At 35.4% G+C, this 20,864-nt stretch overlaps 1 protein-coding gene across 1 annotated transcript; it reads right to left on the reverse strand.

The window, feature by feature from the left end:
* Positions 1-1,108: 1,108 nt before the first annotated feature.
* On the reverse strand, positions 1,109-20,556 carry LOC144448078 (phosphatidylinositol-glycan-specific phospholipase D-like). Its single transcript, XM_078138228.1, has 25 exons — positions 20,398-20,556; positions 19,611-19,666; positions 18,971-19,049; positions 17,997-18,094; positions 17,484-17,594; positions 16,790-16,838; positions 15,953-16,013; positions 14,946-15,053; positions 14,219-14,246; positions 13,454-13,593; positions 12,857-13,052; positions 12,245-12,363; positions 11,722-11,908; positions 11,482-11,592; positions 10,796-10,870; positions 10,172-10,328; positions 9,373-9,425; positions 8,917-9,026; positions 7,041-7,240; positions 6,328-6,498; positions 5,389-5,448; positions 4,569-4,678; positions 4,037-4,063; positions 3,583-3,630; positions 1,109-1,546 (listed from the first exon to the last, which is right to left on the reverse strand). The coding sequence occupies exons 1-25, from the start codon at positions 20,507-20,509 to the stop codon at positions 1,463-1,465; spliced, it is 2,550 nt and encodes an 849-aa protein (XP_077994354.1). The 5' UTR covers positions 20,510-20,556; the 3' UTR covers positions 1,109-1,462.
* Between the last annotated feature and the right edge of the window lie 308 nt (positions 20,557-20,864).

Below are 20,864 nucleotides of genomic sequence, written 5' to 3' on the forward strand. Positions count from 1 at the left end.
GTTAGTACTGATGTTTATAAATCTTTCATGTCAAAACACTTGGTAAGTCTCTTTATACAATTTTTAATATTCATAGAAATGTAAATGAAATTTGATAATTACTAAACATATAGTTTACACTTACTGACTGGCTATGAGGGCACTAGTCGATGTCTATAGCCAGGTGGGCTGTTATACATCAATGATTTTAATCTAACTGATAATCAACATTTCAACTTGACTACTTCTACATCCCCATTGTGCACGGCCAGTAACACTGAAGTAAAGTACTTTCTGTATGTGCTACACTCATTTATAGCATTCATATCAAGTGTAAAAGTATACTTTTTCAATTGGTTTATTTACAAGCCTAGCATGTGGCCTTTCTAATGTGGTCAATTAGCAAATGAAAAAGTATACTTTTATACTTAATATGGATGCTATAAATGATTGTGGTACATACAGAAAACGCTTTACTTTGGTTGTTATGGGTTGTACTTGATATGGATGCTATAAATGATTGTGGTACATACAGAAAACGCTTTACTTTGGTGTGATGGGTTGTAATTGTTTCTTTTTGCATTAAATGTTGTCTGAGGGTGTGTATTAAATTTCGTGTTACATGAGTGAAACACCAAGCCGACATCATTTTAGCTGTACTGACCTGATGATACTCTGTCAACAGGGTAAAAGCAAGTCAGAAGTTCAGAACTTTTGGAAACCCTTTGAGTTGAGTTATAGAGACCACCCAATTCTCATTTGTCCTTAAAGTGCCCATATGGATGAGGATTGGGTAGTTATTTTGGATTTTTAATTCATACATTAATTTCATCATGGCTCCATACTTGAAAAATCAACATAGACTAAGTCTGTGTTTGTAACTCAATAAATTGTAAAACATTAATAAATGTGTAAAATGTTTATTATTGCACGTACAATAACAAACATTTCATGCATTTGTTTAGGTTTTTGCAATGCATTGAGTTAAAAATACAGATTTGGTCTATGTAGTTTCACATTGATTTTTCAAGTATGAAGCCGTGATAAAATTAATTTATGAATTATTAAAAATTTCAAAATAAATACCCAATCCTTATCCATATGACCACTTTAAGTATCACAGTAATAGGTTAAAGTCATTATTGCATTGGGTTGCTCATTTTCGGTTATGTGTACAGCTACACAAATATGTTTACTTACAGGTGATTCAATATTGTTCAGGATGTATAAAATTATGAGTAAGTCACTATATTTAAGAAAAAATTCAAAAATTGTTTCAGTTGCACTTGTGCCCTATTTTGATAAATTACTTCAGATTTCAGCTGCGTACAGTAGTTCTGTCCGACACTATGAAATACAACTTTTACAATTCAAATAAAAGTTGTAATTCATCTTCTTTGTTAAGAAAAAGTCATGAAATCATGTGACAACCAATCCAAGATCATGTGGACCCAGTCTTGAGGTTTGATTGGTCAAATCTTCGTCATTCAATGTTGAATATATGGACTGCTCCAGATAACCTTTGACCTTGGTTGCTGTGGACAGCTGACACAATTAGATTGTTGCCCTGATGGAAAGATAGGTGTAGTTTATTACAGTGACTTGCAGATTAAATGAATTACAAATAACATACAGAATGAATAAAGATCTGTCTCAGTCTCTCTTACAAGTCATTTTTTTGTCAAAATAATATGACAGAACTAAGTTTTCCAAAAATATTTTAGCTGGATTGTGTGCCCAAGGTACACACTATTGTGAATGTGATCAATTATAGTAGCAAAACGGAAATGACTGCAACATAGATTGAGGTGTCCTTCACCTTCAAGAACAGGTGTTGACATAAATGTACAATTCTCAGTACGGACTTTCATCCATCAACCTGCTGATATATACTTCATTATGATATGAATCTAATGAGATAATTTGATCATGTGAATGTCTGCTGTATGAATTCAATTACAGATAAGTGTCCCGTGATGGGTGTTGTTTCCTCACATGTTGCACCATATCTATGGAATACATGCCACTGGAAACCAAAATGGTCATACCTTCAGAATGTTTATATATTTTTAAAAGCCCTTCAACTTGTAACTGTACAGCACCTGTGAACTCTATAGTCTTTACTATGAATTGGGTGCTAGTGCTATGTAAATAGATCGACTGATTGATTGATTGATTGATTTATTAATTGACAAATTCTTTTTGGACAAGAAATGTAGTTGTCTGAAACAAAAAAAGAATGAGCAATCTGTCCTGTCTGTAGATACAAATAGTCACCAAGGACTCATCAGTTGATGTTACATAAATGTTTCCCCAAACAAGTCCCCAGAAATGAGTAACTGTTTTTGAACCCGGTTGGCAAACCCATTTTGAAAATTATCTATGTATCCCCCCTCCCCCCAGCAGAATGTTTGTTGTTACTTACAGCTATCTACTTCGGAATTCCCACTAATTCACCTTGTCATATTATGGGGATCAAAAAACTTAGCTAAGACATATTTAATAATCTTCAAAGTATACATGTACAGTTGGTCAGTCAATTTTTAAGATAGTAAAAATTATAATGTAGAGAACTGCGAACTCAAAATTTAGCCTATACACACACAACATGATCTGCTAAGCTTTCGATAAGAACTTTCAAAACTGCAAACTGTCAGTCTTGTTCACTCTATCATAGACAAAAATAATAATAAGTGAATTTATAACGCACTGTCCTCCTGAGAGCTCCAGGCACAGACACAGAACTACTTACAAAATGAAAGAAATACTGATGGTACTTTTTATTTGACTATGAGTAAATTGAGAATTTCATCCTTGAACAAAAGAGTACAGGTCAGGCTTGAAAAACACACACACAAAAGAATACTATTGCCCTAGAATTAGAAGCATTAATTGTGTGTGTTTTATCGCTTTAGTCACATGTTTACTGGCAGTCTCCCAAATGTTATCAGTACAGAAGTGGGCATATCTGTCTGTCTGTGTCTATCTACAGAAATATGTCAATGATAGTAGTTATCTAGTCTTTGTTAATAACGTATCATCCACATTCATCACTAATGTTATCTTTTAATTGGTTGGGGGCAAGGGTTTTTAGTTATTGAGACGTAAACTTTGATCACTTTGTTAAGCAAGGTAGACATGTAACATGAAAAGTAACAAGAATTTGATCAAATGTGGTTTTTACAAAACACATTTATTATACTATTATATTCTTAGAAATTGAAAAGAGTGTATGGTGTTGTCACATTTGTTTTTTAAGAAATGCTGAAAGTACAACATGCAATCCTGAAATTTTTTAATGAAAATTACGAAAAATTCATTAAGAGGCATATGAGCTAACCACTCGGCCACCGACAACCCAACTTCATGTAAAAGATAATGGCTGTGTGGCAGGATTAGGGTGAAAGCATTCACAAAATATTCTCTATCCTATCAGGTCCCACAATTTACAGCTAGGTTGTCTAAGGCACAATGGTGGTTGCCAAAGGACTTTTAGCTATTCACAAATAAACAACAGTGGTGAGACTCGAACCAGCAAGTTGTAGATCCAAGCTGACCACTTGAAGCATTAAACCATCAAGAGAACACAGAATAATCACCTACCTTTGCATGTCTTAATACGGCTATGTTACTACCAAAACGGCTTCCTGTCTGAAAAAGATAATTATAAATTCATTATCATGTCAAACTTTCTTAAAAGCCTACGAGTCAATCCCAGGTTCTCACATGAGTATTATCTTTAAAGGCCAAGGTTTCAATCTCAGGTTCTCACATGATCAGTTGCGCAATAATGTTTACAGAGATCATTCATTTGTTCTGGACTAACTTTTTTTGTTTAACTCTACCAGACTGTGCAACTGTCTCTTTTAATTTCAAGGTTAACGTTGATAACTTTCTCATCCACATATTTGCTTATTACATTTTTAATGATAAAATATTTATAATTTAAGTTATTTTAGACATTTTGTTGGTTGCTTCTTTGTGTTCATAGATATCCAGAGTAACTCTTGACTCAAAGCAATGGTTTCATAAATAGTGAAATTACAAAATAGCCTACCTCATCTGTACCATATTCTGCATAGGCCTACAAAATAGAAAGAAATATTGATAATCACCAAAGAGGGCAGTATAACAAAATTTTTCGAATCTGACTATAGAGGGCGCTATCACAAAATTTCTCTAACACTTTACTCTCAGGTTTACAAAGTAAAGTTTGTCACAATCTAAGTTTAGTAGATTAATGAATAAAAGATGATTCCATCTTTAAAGAAACCCTGATGGTTATGACGATTTGAATTTCAGCTTTAGAATAATAACAACTAATCTCAAAAAGGAAATGGTTTGTGAAGTGTATCAATTCAGAAGATCAAATCTTCCTCGGGACCTACACAAATTTTACTAACTTTTAGTTACTTCATTCTATAATGTATTCAGAAATGTTCTAGAAAATTTTCTTTTAGGTGTTACAATCAGTTCTAAAAGTTGTTCAAATAAATAATAAATTCATTCACACTGGACAAACCCAAACTCACACTTTAATTTCTACAATGATTTTATACATATAATTATGGTCTAATAAAATATCTAACCTTGTGAGCTGGACATGGTACTACAGGTTCCTTAGATCCACACTCTCTAGTGATGTCATCCATTGCCAATGACTGTCCTCCTTTATAGATATACACACGACCTTCCTCTCCTAAGACAAAATAACATAGATAAGGGCATGAATATTAAGTACTTTGAAAATTATCTGTGACCAACATCCTTCATAGAACATGGTCAGTTTAACTCAGTCGTTTATTGTACTGAGACAGTGGAATGCCTTTACTAATTCCACCAGACTATGCAACTTTACAATATTTAGATGTCATTCCCCTATACTTTTCTTCGTTCAGCCTTGGAAAATAAGAGTAACCTAAGGGGCCTTTGTCACTAATCGTCTAGTGACTCGTAGCGACAAAACCCATAAGTCACGAGTATTTTCCGGCTGAATGAAGAAAAATATTGGAGAATAACATTATACCAGCGCCAGTAATATCAAACAAAAATTGGAGAAAGTAATGGCAATTTTGAACGTTTTGACTCATATTTCGAACACAGGAGAACCAGCAGTGACTTTAGCCACTCAGAAACAAATGGCAGTGGTGGGGCTCGAATCTGCAACCTGCAGATCTAAGCCGGCCACTCTAACCATTCACTCATCTTACTTATTGTGTATGAAACCTCTGCACACTGTCTTTTACTGCATATTGATAATACTGATCATTGTATTAAACGAAGAATTTATCCGCGATAGTATTAAGCAACTTCCTTATTTGGTAAAATAAAAACAAAGCCGTATAATCAATAAGGCAAGGATGATAAAAATTAGTGATAACCTCTATATGATTGTTGGGTAAATCTTACCTCCATACAGTTCTTCTGACAGATCATCAATACGGAATGGAGCCCCTATGATGACATCATCTGAAAAGAGACAAGTGATGTACTAAGTCTCTATGTAAATGGTAACCAAGATAATATGAAAACCTTATGTTTTCTTTTCTTGGTCAATTTCGAATTTTAGGATATTTATGATCAATTTAGAATTTTAATTCTTTTTTTTTTCAATGAAATATGTTTTTTTTTTAGAACTGTATTTAATGTTTCCTCAAATAATATTATGCAGTCAATTTTGAATTAAATTGCTGGCTTAAGAATAAGAATTACTTTCTTAAGATGCTGGCATTGGCTTGGCATTGGGCTGACATTTGGGCTGGTGTGTTAGACTGACATTGGCTTGGCATTGGGCTGGCATTGGAATGGTGTGTTGGACTGATGTTGGCTTGGCATTGGGCTTATATTGGATGGTGTGTTGGACTGACATAGGGTTGGCATTGGGCTTGTATTGGATGGTGTGTTGGACTGACATTGGCTTGGCATTGGGCTTGTATTGGACTGGTGTGTTGGACTGATGTTGGGTTTGGCATTGAACTGGCATCAGTTTGGTACGGGGCTAGATTAGTGTTAACACACTATACTGATACTAACACCTCACCAACATGAATTTGCAGCTGGAAGGCTCACTGTTTACACCAGCTTAAGAATGTTATTAAGGCCTCATTTGGATTGGGATTAAAATCTAGGTGTTAAAACAGTTATCCATCACAGCTATAGAAAAAGTTAGTTCAGAACAAAGAATAATCCTATATAATCCTCATGGATCCATTGATAACACTGTGATTAATGCAAAAACATGGAATCAAAACCCAGCCTTTAACACCAGACTAACAAATTGTAAATGGATTCTTGAACTTTACTGTAGACATTGAAAGTTATTAATCAAAACTAAAATATGACACAAACCTATTTGGTCTCCAGTGACATCTTCAAGTAATATCTTCTCACCATATCTACCATAGCTTCTATCTCCACTAAATGCTGTATGTGACTTGGATAGTGATGTCACATTTCTTAGTGTCACTCTACCAGCTTGTTTAAATGTTGTTGATACTCCTAATATCTTGCCTTGAATGCCTGATATAGAGAAGTAAAAGTCAATCACCATGACAGGGTGCCCTCAGTTAATATAATTATTTAAAGCCCTACATTCCTATATTCTCAGTGCTACCTTATTATTAATGTAGCCATAGCGATTACAACCAGTGACAGGCAAGTACAACTGCTGACATCAGACCGTGGACAAACGGAACCTGTTCCGAACTCGGAAAGCAAACAAATGAAATGGATTAATACCACTTGGCACAGCAAGTACAGAGACAACAGTATGGACTCGTTACACAATACCTCATATTCATGACAAATTTCAAACCTCCCTGGCATTTTATGTACATGTAAAGAAACCCTAAAACAATTATCAAACCATACATATGTACCTGTACTTCCAACATACATGTACTATACCAAGTCTAATTAGTCCAATTCAGTTGTTTATTTTCCCAGTTTGGAACAAGTTTGGCTTATAAATGCTTGCCTGTCGATGATTGCAATCCCTATGACTGATAAGATTGCACTGAAAATGTAAGAATGTTGGGCTGTAAAGTATTATTACTACATACCTATGGTATCATCTGTTACTGCCAATACATCCTCTTTGCCATTATATGGATTACCAGTTGTAACACTTGCACCAAGTTTTTGGAAGTCTACCTCACCAGTGATTTCAGAAGTCGGCTGTTTTGGCAACTCATTGCTGAAATCATATATGCTCAACTTTCCTACACTTTGAGTATCATTCTTGGAATATTTACACTTTTTCCTGCAAACAATTAAAGATGATTGTGTTTATTGACTGAATTACATTACAGGAAAAAATGGACATCAACAATAACATAGTACAACCCATAACACCAAAGTGAAGCGTTTTCTGTATGTACCACAATTGTTTATAGCATCCATATCAAGTACAACACATAACACCAAAGTAAAGTATTTTCTGTATGTACCACAATCGTTTATAGCATTCATATCAAATACAACCCATAACACCAAAATAAAGCATTTTCTGTATGTACCACAATCGTTATAGCATCCATATCAAGTGTAAAAGTATACTGTTTCAGTTGCAAATTGACCACATTAGAAAGGCCACATGCCAGGCTTGTAAATAAACCAATTGAAACAGTATACTTTTACACTTGATATGAATGCTATAAATGAGTGAATCACATAGAGAAAGTGCTTTACTTCAGTGTTACTCGTTGTGATATGAATGGTATGAACGAGTGTAGCACATAGAGAAAGTGTTTTACTTTAGTGTTACCTGTTGTACAAGACTGGTGAATGAGACAAGAACTGACTCACAAGACAACATTCTCCGATGATATGGATGATGACATGAATGATGTCTTGGTGCAAAAACACTTATATGCATAATAATATCTGACATAATTGTGCCAAGTGGTGTTAAATTGAGTTATGGCACTGGATGAGATATGACTGTCCATGGATGGACAGCTTGACGGAAGGCTGGGTGGACAGCTGAACAAATGGATGTACAGGCATGGGTCGATTCCTGTAACCCCCTCCAGGTGCCGACCATTTGGGAATATTAAGACGATTAACAGATAACATACAATGCACACATGTCTCCACTGAGATGATACAAGTAACCAGACAGTGACAAATATGGTGACACACACTATGACAACTGGGATGACAATAACTTACAATGCAAACAGTGTCTGTGTTGGAGATATTACTGTGTTGGAGATGTGGAGTCATGATGGGTGAATGGTTAGCGTGACTGGCTTGGAATCTACAGGTTGCAGGTTCGAGCCCTGTCGCTGCCTGCTGTTTGTTTCTGAGTGGCTAAAGTCCTTGGGCAAGATTTGAACCATGATTGTGCTTCAGTCAACCCAGCTGTATAATTGGGGACCTGGTAGGATGTAGGTTGCAATGTGAAGGCTTTAATCCTATGCGCTTAAATGGCTGCAATGGATTGTATGCCCCCCGGGGAGTTGAGGAAGACTAAAGGGCCGTTGTGCCGTTCTGATCCGAGCCAGGGGTAATAATTGTAAAGCGCTTTGAGCACGGTGTGGGAAAGCGCTATATAAGAACCCAACATTATTATTATTATTATATGATACAAGTAGCCAGAGTGACAAATAGGGTGACACACACTATGAAAACTGGGATGACAATAACTTACAATGCAAACAGTGTCGGTGTTGGAGATATGATACAAGTAACCAGAGTGACAAATAGAGTGACACACACTATGACAACTGGGATGACAATAACTTACAATGCCCAGTCTCCGTGTTGGAGATGATACAAGTAACCAGAGTGACAAATAGGGTGACATACACTATGACAAATGGGATGACAATAACTTACAATGCACACACCCTCCATGTCGGAGATGATACAAGTAACCAGACAGTGACAAATAGGGTGACACACACTATGACAAATGGGATGATAATAACTTACAATGCACACACTCTCCATGTTGGAGATGATACAAGTAACCAAACAGCTTTCTCCGTAGAGTTTAGTTTGACAGTTTCTACATTGACATTGTAACCAAACCAACTGTAGCTCTGTAAGGGAAAAGAAAATCTTACTGTCAGAAATATGTATGATTGACTCTATCAATGTCAATGTCATGACCTCATACACTTTCCAGAGTAGTCAGAGAACATTGGATCATCAATTTCTTATTGTTTCTCTATTTGCCCACCAGCCCACTCGCTCGCTCACTCACTCACTCACTCACTCACTAACCCACTCACCCCATCCACCCACTCACTAACACACTCACTAACATTCCCTCCCTCCCTCCCTCCCTCACTCACTCACTCACTCACTCAACTTTTGTCTGTTTGTATCAACTCTCTTTCTCGTTTGTTCACTCATACATGTATACAAAAACCAAAGTTTCTATACCTGGTTTCCAACATAGGTCAAATTGGTATCTGTAACTGGCAAAATAGTCCCACCTGAAATTAAGAGTAAACATGTATTAAGTGTGAGGAATGATGATGATGATGATGATGATGATGATGATGATGATGATGATAATGATAATGATGATGATACCAGTGATGATGATGATGATAATGATGATAATGATGGTGATGATGATGATGATGATGATGATGATGATGATGTATAGATATCTTTTCAGCAATTTGGACCATCAACGACGCCGTATGCCGCGTAGTCGACGGACAACTCCTCTTCAATTTTTAGCTACAAACAGTATAAACTCCAGTATTAAATTTACCATTTCTACATTCTAGCCACATAACGCATTGTTTCAATACAACTTTTAGCCATCATACTGCCACTTTCTTTCTGAACTTGAATAACTTACAACTTGTAGAACTCGATGTAAATATCAGTCTTCATACAGTACAACAGTATTGAATCGAACCTCGATCTTTACCATTTTTGTATATATCTTAGTATTTTGTGTACATAGGACAAATAAGCATTAAAGTTCCTTTGAAAGATGATGATGATGATAATGATGGTGATGATGATGATGATGATGATGATGATGATGATAATGATGATAATGATAATGATGATGATGATGATGATGATGATGAGGATGATGAGGATGATGATGATGATGACACTAGTGTCATGGATACCACTTACAACCAAGTTCTACAACGTTTTGGAATAACATCATAACATATTGATTACTGATACAGCCATATCATTGACAGTAACTAACCTTTGAGATTTTTACTAGCAAAGAGTACATTAACCATGCCATTCTGTTTTAAATCCTTGGTAGGAGCATACGGGGAACCAATCACCAAGTCACTAAATCCATCTTTGTTGAGATCACCAACCGATAGAGAGACACCAAGATTACAGTACTGTCGACCCTGTTTAGATACACGCACAAACATTAGTTTTTCAGGTCGAATGTAGACATTTGACCCCTAGTGTTTGAATTTTGTAGCACCCCCAACCCCCCTTCCCCGGGAGGTTTTAATACACTTTCTGAATAAATTATTAGTGCTCAGTTTACATCAAAATGATACATACTGTCTTCACTATACACAACATTTGAATTTGGTTGGCATTTAGGAGTTCTTTTTTTTTAAATTTGAAAGAACAATCAATGAATATGCATACTGGAAGAACACTGGCCCCTGTAGATGTCCCTGTGTAAAAATGGAATAGTCCACATATGCACGCTCTCACCATTGGTGGCGCTTTTTATAATAGAACATACACATACCTTACAGCTGAAGGCATTCAGATCAAAGCTAGTAATTAATTATGTAGTCATGAAAAAGTCTATTTTGGTATTTATCACATAAGCATCAATTTGACCTTTTGAACTTACCTCACATGTTATAGTGATGTCTGGTTTAGTTTTGAACGTTCCCTTTGCAGAACCAAAATAAATGTAAACTTCTCCCTATAAAATATGAGGTCATGTGATTTTATAACTCAATCATGTGACTAGACTGACCAATCAATGACAAGACTATATATATGTAACATAACATTTTACAATATTGACTACAATAAAGGGTATTTTATTTGCTTGTAGTCAACACAAATAAAACATATATCTTAACAAGTCTTCCAAGAAGACATAGACCCCCTTTCTTCATACATTACAATAGCCAGAAATTGGCTTGATTTTGATAATTGGCTCTCAAGGTCAATGTCATGGTCAAAGGTCAATATCTCAAAAGATGGCTTGCATATGATAATATAGGGGTACACTTCAATGGCGTGTCTGTGTACTACAGTTTTTAAGTTATGCATCAAATATTGAATTTTAACTACAACTATGGTAGCTAGTCGGTCAAATTTGCATATATCATAAAACAAATTGACATGCATATGTCCTGTATGGATTTTGCATGTCTGAGAAATTATGTATTATGGACGGACAGACAGAGCCCATTGCAATAGCCCTGCCTTTGGGGGCTAAAAAGTACCCAGTCTAATAAAATTGGTACCATGACAGAACTGTTCTAGAAAATAAATCACAATACACTTCTTAGAGATGGCACTTACGTTATATGTGAGTTTATCTGAATTGACAGTTGGTGCACTGATTACAAGGTCATTGACCCCATCACAGTTCATGTCTACTACTTGTACAGCACTACCAAATTTACCATTTACCTGATAAGAAAGAAAACAAATGTATATAGTATACATATATATGATTCAAGTCTTTGTGCCAGGTTTTAATGAAAGTGGAATTTATACATCTGCAGAGAAATGAAATTTATCAAACAGAGTTAGCCTTACCTTAACACCATCCAATACCATGTAAGCTTTGTGGTTCAAATCTTTGTTGACTAATGGTAGACCTGTAGCACTGCCATGTATAATGTAAACTCTGCCTTGTTGGTAGTTATTATCCATACTGTGTCCAGGTGCACCAATTACCAGATCCATAAAATCATCATTATTAATATCACCAGTGGCAAGACTCCTGTAGGAATGAGAAAACACATTTTGTAGGGTGCTGTAGTCTAATTTATAGCCATTTTTCATAAATCTATGTTAGTTGTAAAATACATTATACCTACTTAGCCTATCAAACGTGATATCAAACTTACGAAAGAAACAGGAACATTATCATGTGAGTCATGATAGATGTAACTATTGGAGGAAACAATTAACTTAATACCATCTGAACTTTGATGCGATTAGTGGAGGAAACATTAACAAGCTATTTACCATCTGAGCTGTAATGTAACTACTGGAGGAGACAAATAGCTTACTATCTGAGATGTGATGCAATTAGTGGAGGAAACAACCAACTTACCATCCAAGATGTGCAGTTTGAGAACTGACTGTATATGTAGCGTCCGGCTTTGTTAGACTATCAGCTTGTACCCTCTTTTGTTTAGGTTGAGTATCCTTTAGTAGATTATCCAATTTCATCTGTAATATCAAGAATATATTGAAATATTTTCATAAAATTCAAGAATATATTTAATAACTGGATATATTTCATACAAAATTCGTCATATGGACAAGACGATACTTTTGCCAACCAATAAAGAAACAGAATATAAATTCCAAACCTGTGACAGAATTCAGGACATTTTGATATTTTCTCTATTTACAGCATTTTTTGTGAAATCAAAAGTTTTGCTGTTTTCTTGCTTTAGTATATTTTTATCACTATTTTCTGAATCAGTATGTTTCTGTATAAAAACATAATCACAGTAAATGAATCATAAAACTGTTATATTGTGGTTTTGGTTGAGAGAACATAAAATTCCCTGATATTTGCCAAAATAAATAACTGCCACTGAATAAAAATAGCTTACAGTTCAGCTACCTCAAATTACATCAAAATGTTTTGGTTGTTATACAGTAAAGAACATTTTATGAGCTAAGTTTATACCAATTTCATTTACAATACACACACCTGCAGACGGTTGGAGGGCTTAAAATACACTCCCCTAGGGGATCTTGTTATGATGATGTCATCTCGACTGACAATACCCCCTAGGGGTGGTTTGATCAACCCTGGGTTTCTGCCTGGATGTCTTTGTTGTGGTGTTAATTCTAGTGATGTATCATTACATCTGATGTACAATGGATTGTGGGGAACATCACAGTCCCTAAAACAAAATACCAAGGTTGTTTAGGAGTTGAACTGAGCATGCTTACAAGGGATGCAGTGATTGGTCAAGGTAGCTAGAATTCCAACTGAGGGATACAGTGATTGGTCAAAGTACTTAGGATTCTTACTGAGCATGCTTACAAGGGATACTGTGATTGGCCAAAGTAAATAAGGTTCTGAATGTGCATGACAAGGTATGTAGTGACTCAATGGTTCAAATCATTATAGGATAATCATTCTGACTTCCAAAGGATAATGTGATTGGTCAAGTTACTTTCAAATGATTGATTCTGATTAAAAGAGATACTCTGATTGGTTGAATTACTTTCAAATGATTGATCAATCACACTGATTGGTCAAGTTACTTTCAAATGACAACCAGTCCAGCTCAAGACTTACTGCATTCCATGTTCAATCATATGTATGGTATTATGCCAGATATTCTGACTCCAGACAGCCATGTCATCTACTCCACCAAGGAAGAAACTCTGATACTGTTCCATTAAGAAGGGTGACTTAGACGAATACATTGGATACAGCTGAAAACGATAATATAAACAGCCATTCTTGTGAAATATAAAATGCCAAGGTTTTGGAGCCATGTGCAGAACAGGGTAGGGAAATCCATAATACTATACTATAACTTTGGCAGGGAATGTTGGGATTAGAAACACCGGGAGAACTCCGGTAGACTCTGCGTGTTTGTTAATACAAGGCGATTATGGTATTTAAGTGTGATGTCATCACCAGATATTTTCCCATCAACCCTTGCAGGAAAGCTCCAAAATGGCTGAACACATTTTAAGTGCAGTAGGGCTTTGTTTAATATACAAGATTTCAAAGTTAAAGAATTTCCAGACTCTTGATGTGGTACAGTATTAGTATATTGTATCATATTTGCATGATGAACTTGTTTGTACGTATGTTGTCATATTAACATAATGATGACCATCTGCAATGGTCAAAGACATTTTTTTCACAATATCATTATCACTGAATGCAATTAACAAATATTCATCTCAGACCACTGCAGTATTATACAAATCCTAGGGGTAGTGGTGGAGGGGGAGGGGGAGGGGGAGGGGGCATGACTGGGCATGGGGGGGGGGTGTCATAAAACCATATTTTCTCAGGACATACTGTGAAATTCTTCAAGATGCTTACCTTTGACATTATAATCTTTTCACCAACCCTGTACAAGAGAGGAATTATGATACATGTCATGAAACAAAGTAAACATTGTTCACAAACCATTAAAGCTGGTAATTGTATTTTGACTTCTAAATAAAGATAACAGAGCTAAGATGATTTCCTGCCTATGTAAACACAAACACCTCGTGGAAATATCTTCACTTGGTACCTATGAGAGCTAGATCTCCTAAAACCATCACCATCCTGACTCTATAGACCTTCAGCAGGTACTATCCTGAAACTGTCCTATATACATGTATAGTACTGCTAGGAGAACCCTTCTGAAACTGTACTGAAAGTGTCTTGAATTCTCGGTACCTGAAATAGAATATTACTGCCTAGGTGCATCATAAAAATAACAAAAATTCAATTTCTTAGGCGATGACATATTATGTATAACTTCAGCTCCATGTGCTTCACATATAGGCGTGTGTGAGATTACGTTGACCTTCTTGTTCTATTTTGACCCTCTAGCATGAGGTAAAAATGTTATTATAGATACTGAGATTTAGGACACCTGCATTAGGTCTCCTGAAACAACTTTAACTGTACTGTCTTAGGATACCCATGGGAGGTCTTCTTACATCTTTCTAAAACTGTCCTGACTTACGACATCAGTTTATACTATTTACTGTAAGGACTGTTTTAGAGGTTACTAAAACAATTCAGAAACTAAAAAACAAATGTACTGTGTACCCACCTTGCTAAATACATTAAAGCAATGCATTCCTCCAATATCAAGGGTGTGATAATCGTCTTTCCATAAAATTCTTTAAATATTTCTATTAGGTCTTGACTAGGAATATACCTTAGGAAAATGAAACAATTTAATTAGAATCTGGACAAGAACAGTTGTGCAAGACATTCAAACTTTGTCTGTATGTCTGTCTGTCAAGATATAGGTATGTACGTCGTACGTACGTACGTACGTACGTACGTTTGTGTGTACATGTATGTATGTATGTATGTATGTATGTATGTATGTGTGTATGTGTGTATGTGTGTATGTGTGTATGTGTGTGTGTATGTATGTATGAATACATATGTATGTATGTGTGTATGTGTGCATGTATGTATGTGTGTATGCATGTATGTATGTATGTATATATGTATGTATGTATGTATGTATGTATGTATGGATGTAATAAATGCTGTCCGGGTCAATACACGCCGACGTAGGAGGCAAGTATTGCCCGGATGGCATCTATCTTGTACCCCGGCTAATTATTCAATGGTGTTATATTCTTCCCAGAATGTATGTATGTATGTATGTATGTATGTATGTATGTATGTATGTATGTATGTATGTATGTATGTATGTATGTATGTATGTATGTATGTGTGTGTGTATGTATGTATGTATGTATGTATGTATGTATGTGTGTGTGTATGTATGTATGTATATATGTATGTATGTATGTATGATGTATGTATGTATGTATGTATGTATGTATGTATGTATGTATGTGTGCATGTATGTATGTGCATAGGTGAGTGCCTATACATATGCTACAGGTTCATTTTCATGGTAAGCCTTATAAAAGACAATGTTAACGTTGTTACTGAACTGATGTGAATTAAAATGATAATTAATCAGAACTTTGCTGCAGGTTCACATGTATATCGTGTTAATCTTCTAAAGCCAACACTCTTCTAACTATGATGATTACCTGCAATAAACTGTGAGTGAGACAATTTGACACTTACCATTCAGTTAGGGAATGTATGTAATTCATGTTAAATTCAAACATGGCTGCCACATCTCCACCTGTGAGCAAATACACAATAAACAAACAAACACAAGTCAGGATTGAATACAGATATGAAAGTAGTTTTCCTTGGAATTATGCAAGTCTGGGTTCAGACACTTACAGATGGATTTCCAGGATTTTTAAATTAATTTTTTAAAAAAAAATTTCCAGGAGTATTTAAGGTTAATGGGAATTTCCGATATTTCAAACTTTTAGGATCATTAGTACTGTGTGCATCTAATGAGTTGAGGAAAATTTGATTGCCGTGCCTCCTATATAGGGGTAACCAGCAGGCCCCCTAAAGAATGTTTTGAAGAGCAAGAAGAAAGACCTATCTCCTGATACAACAATTTACCAACACATTACTGAAAGTTGCCATCAATTTCAAAAAATTAGTAACTGTCAAAATCAGACTAGATGACTGTCATGGAACAACACAGGGATACTATTGGAGTTCATACATCAATCTCAACAACCCAATCAACAATGTATGAAAATATGAAACATCATCTATCTACTGATACAGTGACATTATCACATAAGGCAGACAGTTAGATGTACATAACTGACAAATACATTCACACCTGAATTTCCATATATTAACGTTATCCTGTTTACACCTTCAGTTTTTCAACTCCACGTATTTTATGACCATATTTGGATCATTCTGTCAGATTCAGTGTAGACAATGAAGAAGGAGAAGTGATTTTAAACATGTCTGTTTCTAAATCCAAAGTGGAAGAAGAGAATTTGTGTACTAAAATTTGAGAATGTTATATTGCCCTAAACTTACCAGGATCACCAGCATCATGGGCATCTTCAAATGAGCCATAAAAATTGACCTGTAACGGAAAAAGATTCTAATATATAATGACAGATTATCATCTCTTAAAAGGTAAAAAGAAGTGATGTATTTGAAGATGATGCCCAGATTAGTTACCATTTCCATGATGGCTTAAAATCTTGGATTCCTGGACTACATGCCAGAATATGTCTTACCTTTCCCATAGAGGCTAAAATTCCTTGATCAATTCCCAGACCATGCCAGGAAATGCCTTAATTTTCCCATAGAGGCTAAAATTCCTTGATCATTTCCCAGACCATGCCAGGAAATGCCTTAATTTTCCCATGGAGGCTAAAAATCCTTGCTCAAATCCAAGACTATGCCAGGATATGCCTTACCTTTCCCATGGTTGCTAAAATTCCTTGATCAATTCCTAGACTATGCCAGGATATGCCTTACCTTTCCCATTGTGTCTAAAAATCCTTGATCAATTCCAAGACTATGCCAGGATATGCCTTACCTTTCCCATTGTGTCTAAAAATCCTTGATCAATTCCAAGACTATGCCAGGAAATGCCTTAATTTTCCCATGGAGGCTAAAAATCCTTGATCAATTCCAAGACTATGCCAGGATATGCCTTACCTTTCCCATTGTGGCTAAAAATCCTTGATCAATTCCAAGACTATGCCAGGATATGCCTTACCTTTCCCATTGTGGCTAAAAATCCTTGATCAATTCCAAGACTATGCCAGGATATGTCAGCAACATCATGACTTACAAAACCTAATAAAAATACCACAAGTTTCTCTGTCTCCTGAAAAAAATAGAAACAAAAAATAGAAATGTTTAGAGAAATATATAAATATACACCCTAAACAAAAACTGGTCATTCTATGTCATCATTGATTCTGTGGTGTTCAAAATATCAGTCAAAATGTTTCAAATCACTACTATATTTCCCGATTTCCATAAATCATGCTTGAGGAGATAGGACGTATAGTTACATTATTCCCAAATATTTTTCTTCATTCAGCTGGAAATGTAAAGGGTTTTGTAATTACGCATCTAGCAACTCGTAATGACTAGGCCCCTTTATATAGGTGAATGAAGAAAATTGGGGAATTATTTCTGAGTATGCTTGGCTTTTCATATAAACCTTTGAATAACCAAGGAATCCTCACAAACAACTGAACTATCTTTATTTAACATAACTCACTTCTGTCCATGGTTTAGGATATTTCTTTCTGATATGATTGATAGTAGCATTGATAAATTCAGACCAGTGGGTGTCTTCAGAGACATCATGAAATTGCCCTGAAATCAATGTGAAAGAAAATATACATTAGTAGTGTTTTTGCTAAGGCCTAATAAAAGAAATTGTGTGTTTCACATTATATTCAATTTTAAAATAGGTGGGGTAGATAGATTTTTTAATCTTATTTTATTATATTTTCATTTCATGTGTGAGTGTCTAGTTTAGGTTTTCTGTTGTTTTTTGCGCATGGTATCCATGTTGTTAATTTCTCCCTATCAGATGTACAGCCATTACAGATTGGAAGAACAGTTTTATTTTGTCTTTTTAAGTTGATGTCAGTTTCTGCATCCACCGTTCTTGTGAGACTTCATGATTGTCACAATTTTATTATTATTTTTCTCGAATACGTAAAAAAAATGTTTAGGGTAGGTGTGAAAAACTAGGTGGGGTCCTAATAGGAAGGAGCAAATCTGGTAAATCCGACACAGTTATCCAAACACTATACCATAATATTGGTAGGGAGCCATTGTAAAGTCACAGGGGAAGACAGGTAAAGTTTACTGAGTTAAAGCCTTTGACAAAAACACTGATTACAATAAAACATTTGTTATTCTGTGATGTTTTCCTTGCTGTAGAGGAAAATATGAATAACATACAGACACTTCAAAACATTGAGATAATAATGATAATGTTGGTTTTTATATATTTCCCACGCTGTGCTCAAAGCGCTTTTACAATTATTACCCCTGGCATGGATCTATAGCTGGCTTGACTGAGGCACAATCATGGTTCAAATCTTGCCCAAGTACTTCAGTTATTCAGAAACAAACGGCAGCAACAGGGCTCGAACCTGCAACCTGTGGATTCAAAGCCGGCCACTATATAACTATTTGCCTATCATGACTCCACATATATACATGTCATTGTATACATACCTTGGTGGCATATGGAGTCATAGAAGGTGTCAGGGAATGGATTGCCTGCCTCAAATGCATCCTTGTGTTTGTCTATTAACTTTTAAATAGAGAATATACAATCATGAAATATACAAGATACAACTATGAAATATACTATATACAATGAGAATAACAGTTGTCCAAAGAAACGTTGGTTCTTAAAAAGAAATGTTCCTATTTCATCCTTAATATACAGCTTGACTCATCATTTAGGGCTGCCACCCAGACAGGTGATAGGTGAGAGCCCACGGGTCAATGAAGAGACTCAGAGTCTGGGTAACTAAGACTACTACAGCTGAACTCTGACCAGAAATACTGGAATGAAATGGTATTATGACAAAACCAGAGCTTACTTTTCTTTGACGATGTGGTGTGTCTTGGACGGTGTCGTAAAATAGACTGGGTTTATAACGATGATTACAACATAATTCATTGAGTCCTACAAACACCATTTGACGAAACCCCTCTCATGATTTAATTGATATTACCTATAGCATCATATAGCCTATAACATGTTCCATTGGGAGAACAGTGCTAAATGCACTGAAATGGTGTCTGTATATGAAAGATTAATAAATAAAAAAATGAATATAAAGTGATTGTGATACTGATCACATACCTTGCGATAATCTGTATCACCTGTCTTGTGTTGGAAATATGAAGCTGCTCGATGACCTATATGAGATGATAGTTGGAAAAGGTAAACTTGGATTTTGCATGAAAATGAAAAAAATAATGTATTTTTCTATATAATTGATACAATATATGGTACAACAATAACAAGAAATTTGTGAGTTTTCAGCAGAGTTCTATAACAGTATAATGCTAGTTAAATTTACACAGAAATAATTTTCTCTAAATGACATTGGGACAGCTCTCTTCATGGAGCCATGGATAATAGGTGTCATAATGTTACAATTTATAAAACAGGAGAAACCGACTAATTCAAGTTGTTGTTATTGTGCACGATTTCGTTGTTGTTTTGTCTGTTTTTTTTTTTGTTTTTTTTTAATTTGACTGCTGTGCATGGCCGAAAGTTTTACCAAAAGTTAACGATACATAATTAGAAATTATAACCATATATATACTACTACATATATGAATGACATCTTAATAGGTAATAGTTCCCATAGGGGGCGTGTAGTGTTTCTTAGATTGTTGTTTTCCTTGTCTATGAGCTAAATATAACAACATTTGACTAATTTCCTACCTGTGAGGAAAAAAACATGTGTGTTATATCTACTAGTATAGAGATTGATACATTTATAGTAGCAGGATTCGTATGATATTTTCAATCTGAACAATAATAGTGTACGCTGTGATACTTCCATGATGAATCATTCGATCATCTCTAGTCAGTAGTACAGTAGTAGCTACTAGTTTAGAACATTTATGTACATAGTTACCGATTTCTGTATGTGTTATCCCACCACATCCAAAGCAAGTCGTTATAACAATAACGAATATAAATGAATATACAAAAGCATTCTTCACAACACTTCGGCCTCTGGACACCATAATTACATTTACTAGGAGGACAGCTCAAAGTTCACGCCAATCCATGACCTTGTTGATGTTTCCCTAACCTTTTCGCCAACTTGTGTAGTACTATGTAGAGCGCCCTCATTTTAGACCACCTAACTTAGTAATCAGTAACAACACGGAAGTTTTACAAGAAAAGTATCTAAACGTTAACTTTTCGATGTATTTTTAGATATCGCAAAATACATATAGATGACAAAATATTCATTTCTTGTTATACCGTAAGAATAACGACCCGGGGATCTGTTAGGCGATATATTATTCGGCTTAGACTGTCCGCATGCTTGTTGGCACAAGTCGTGTCTACAGAAACTGTTCAACGCCAACATTA

This window comes from Glandiceps talaboti, chromosome 17 (genome assembly GCF_964340395.1).
Source record: "Glandiceps talaboti chromosome 17, keGlaTala1.1, whole genome shotgun sequence".
NCBI classification, from domain to species: domain Eukaryota; kingdom Metazoa; phylum Hemichordata; class Enteropneusta; family Spengelidae; genus Glandiceps; species Glandiceps talaboti.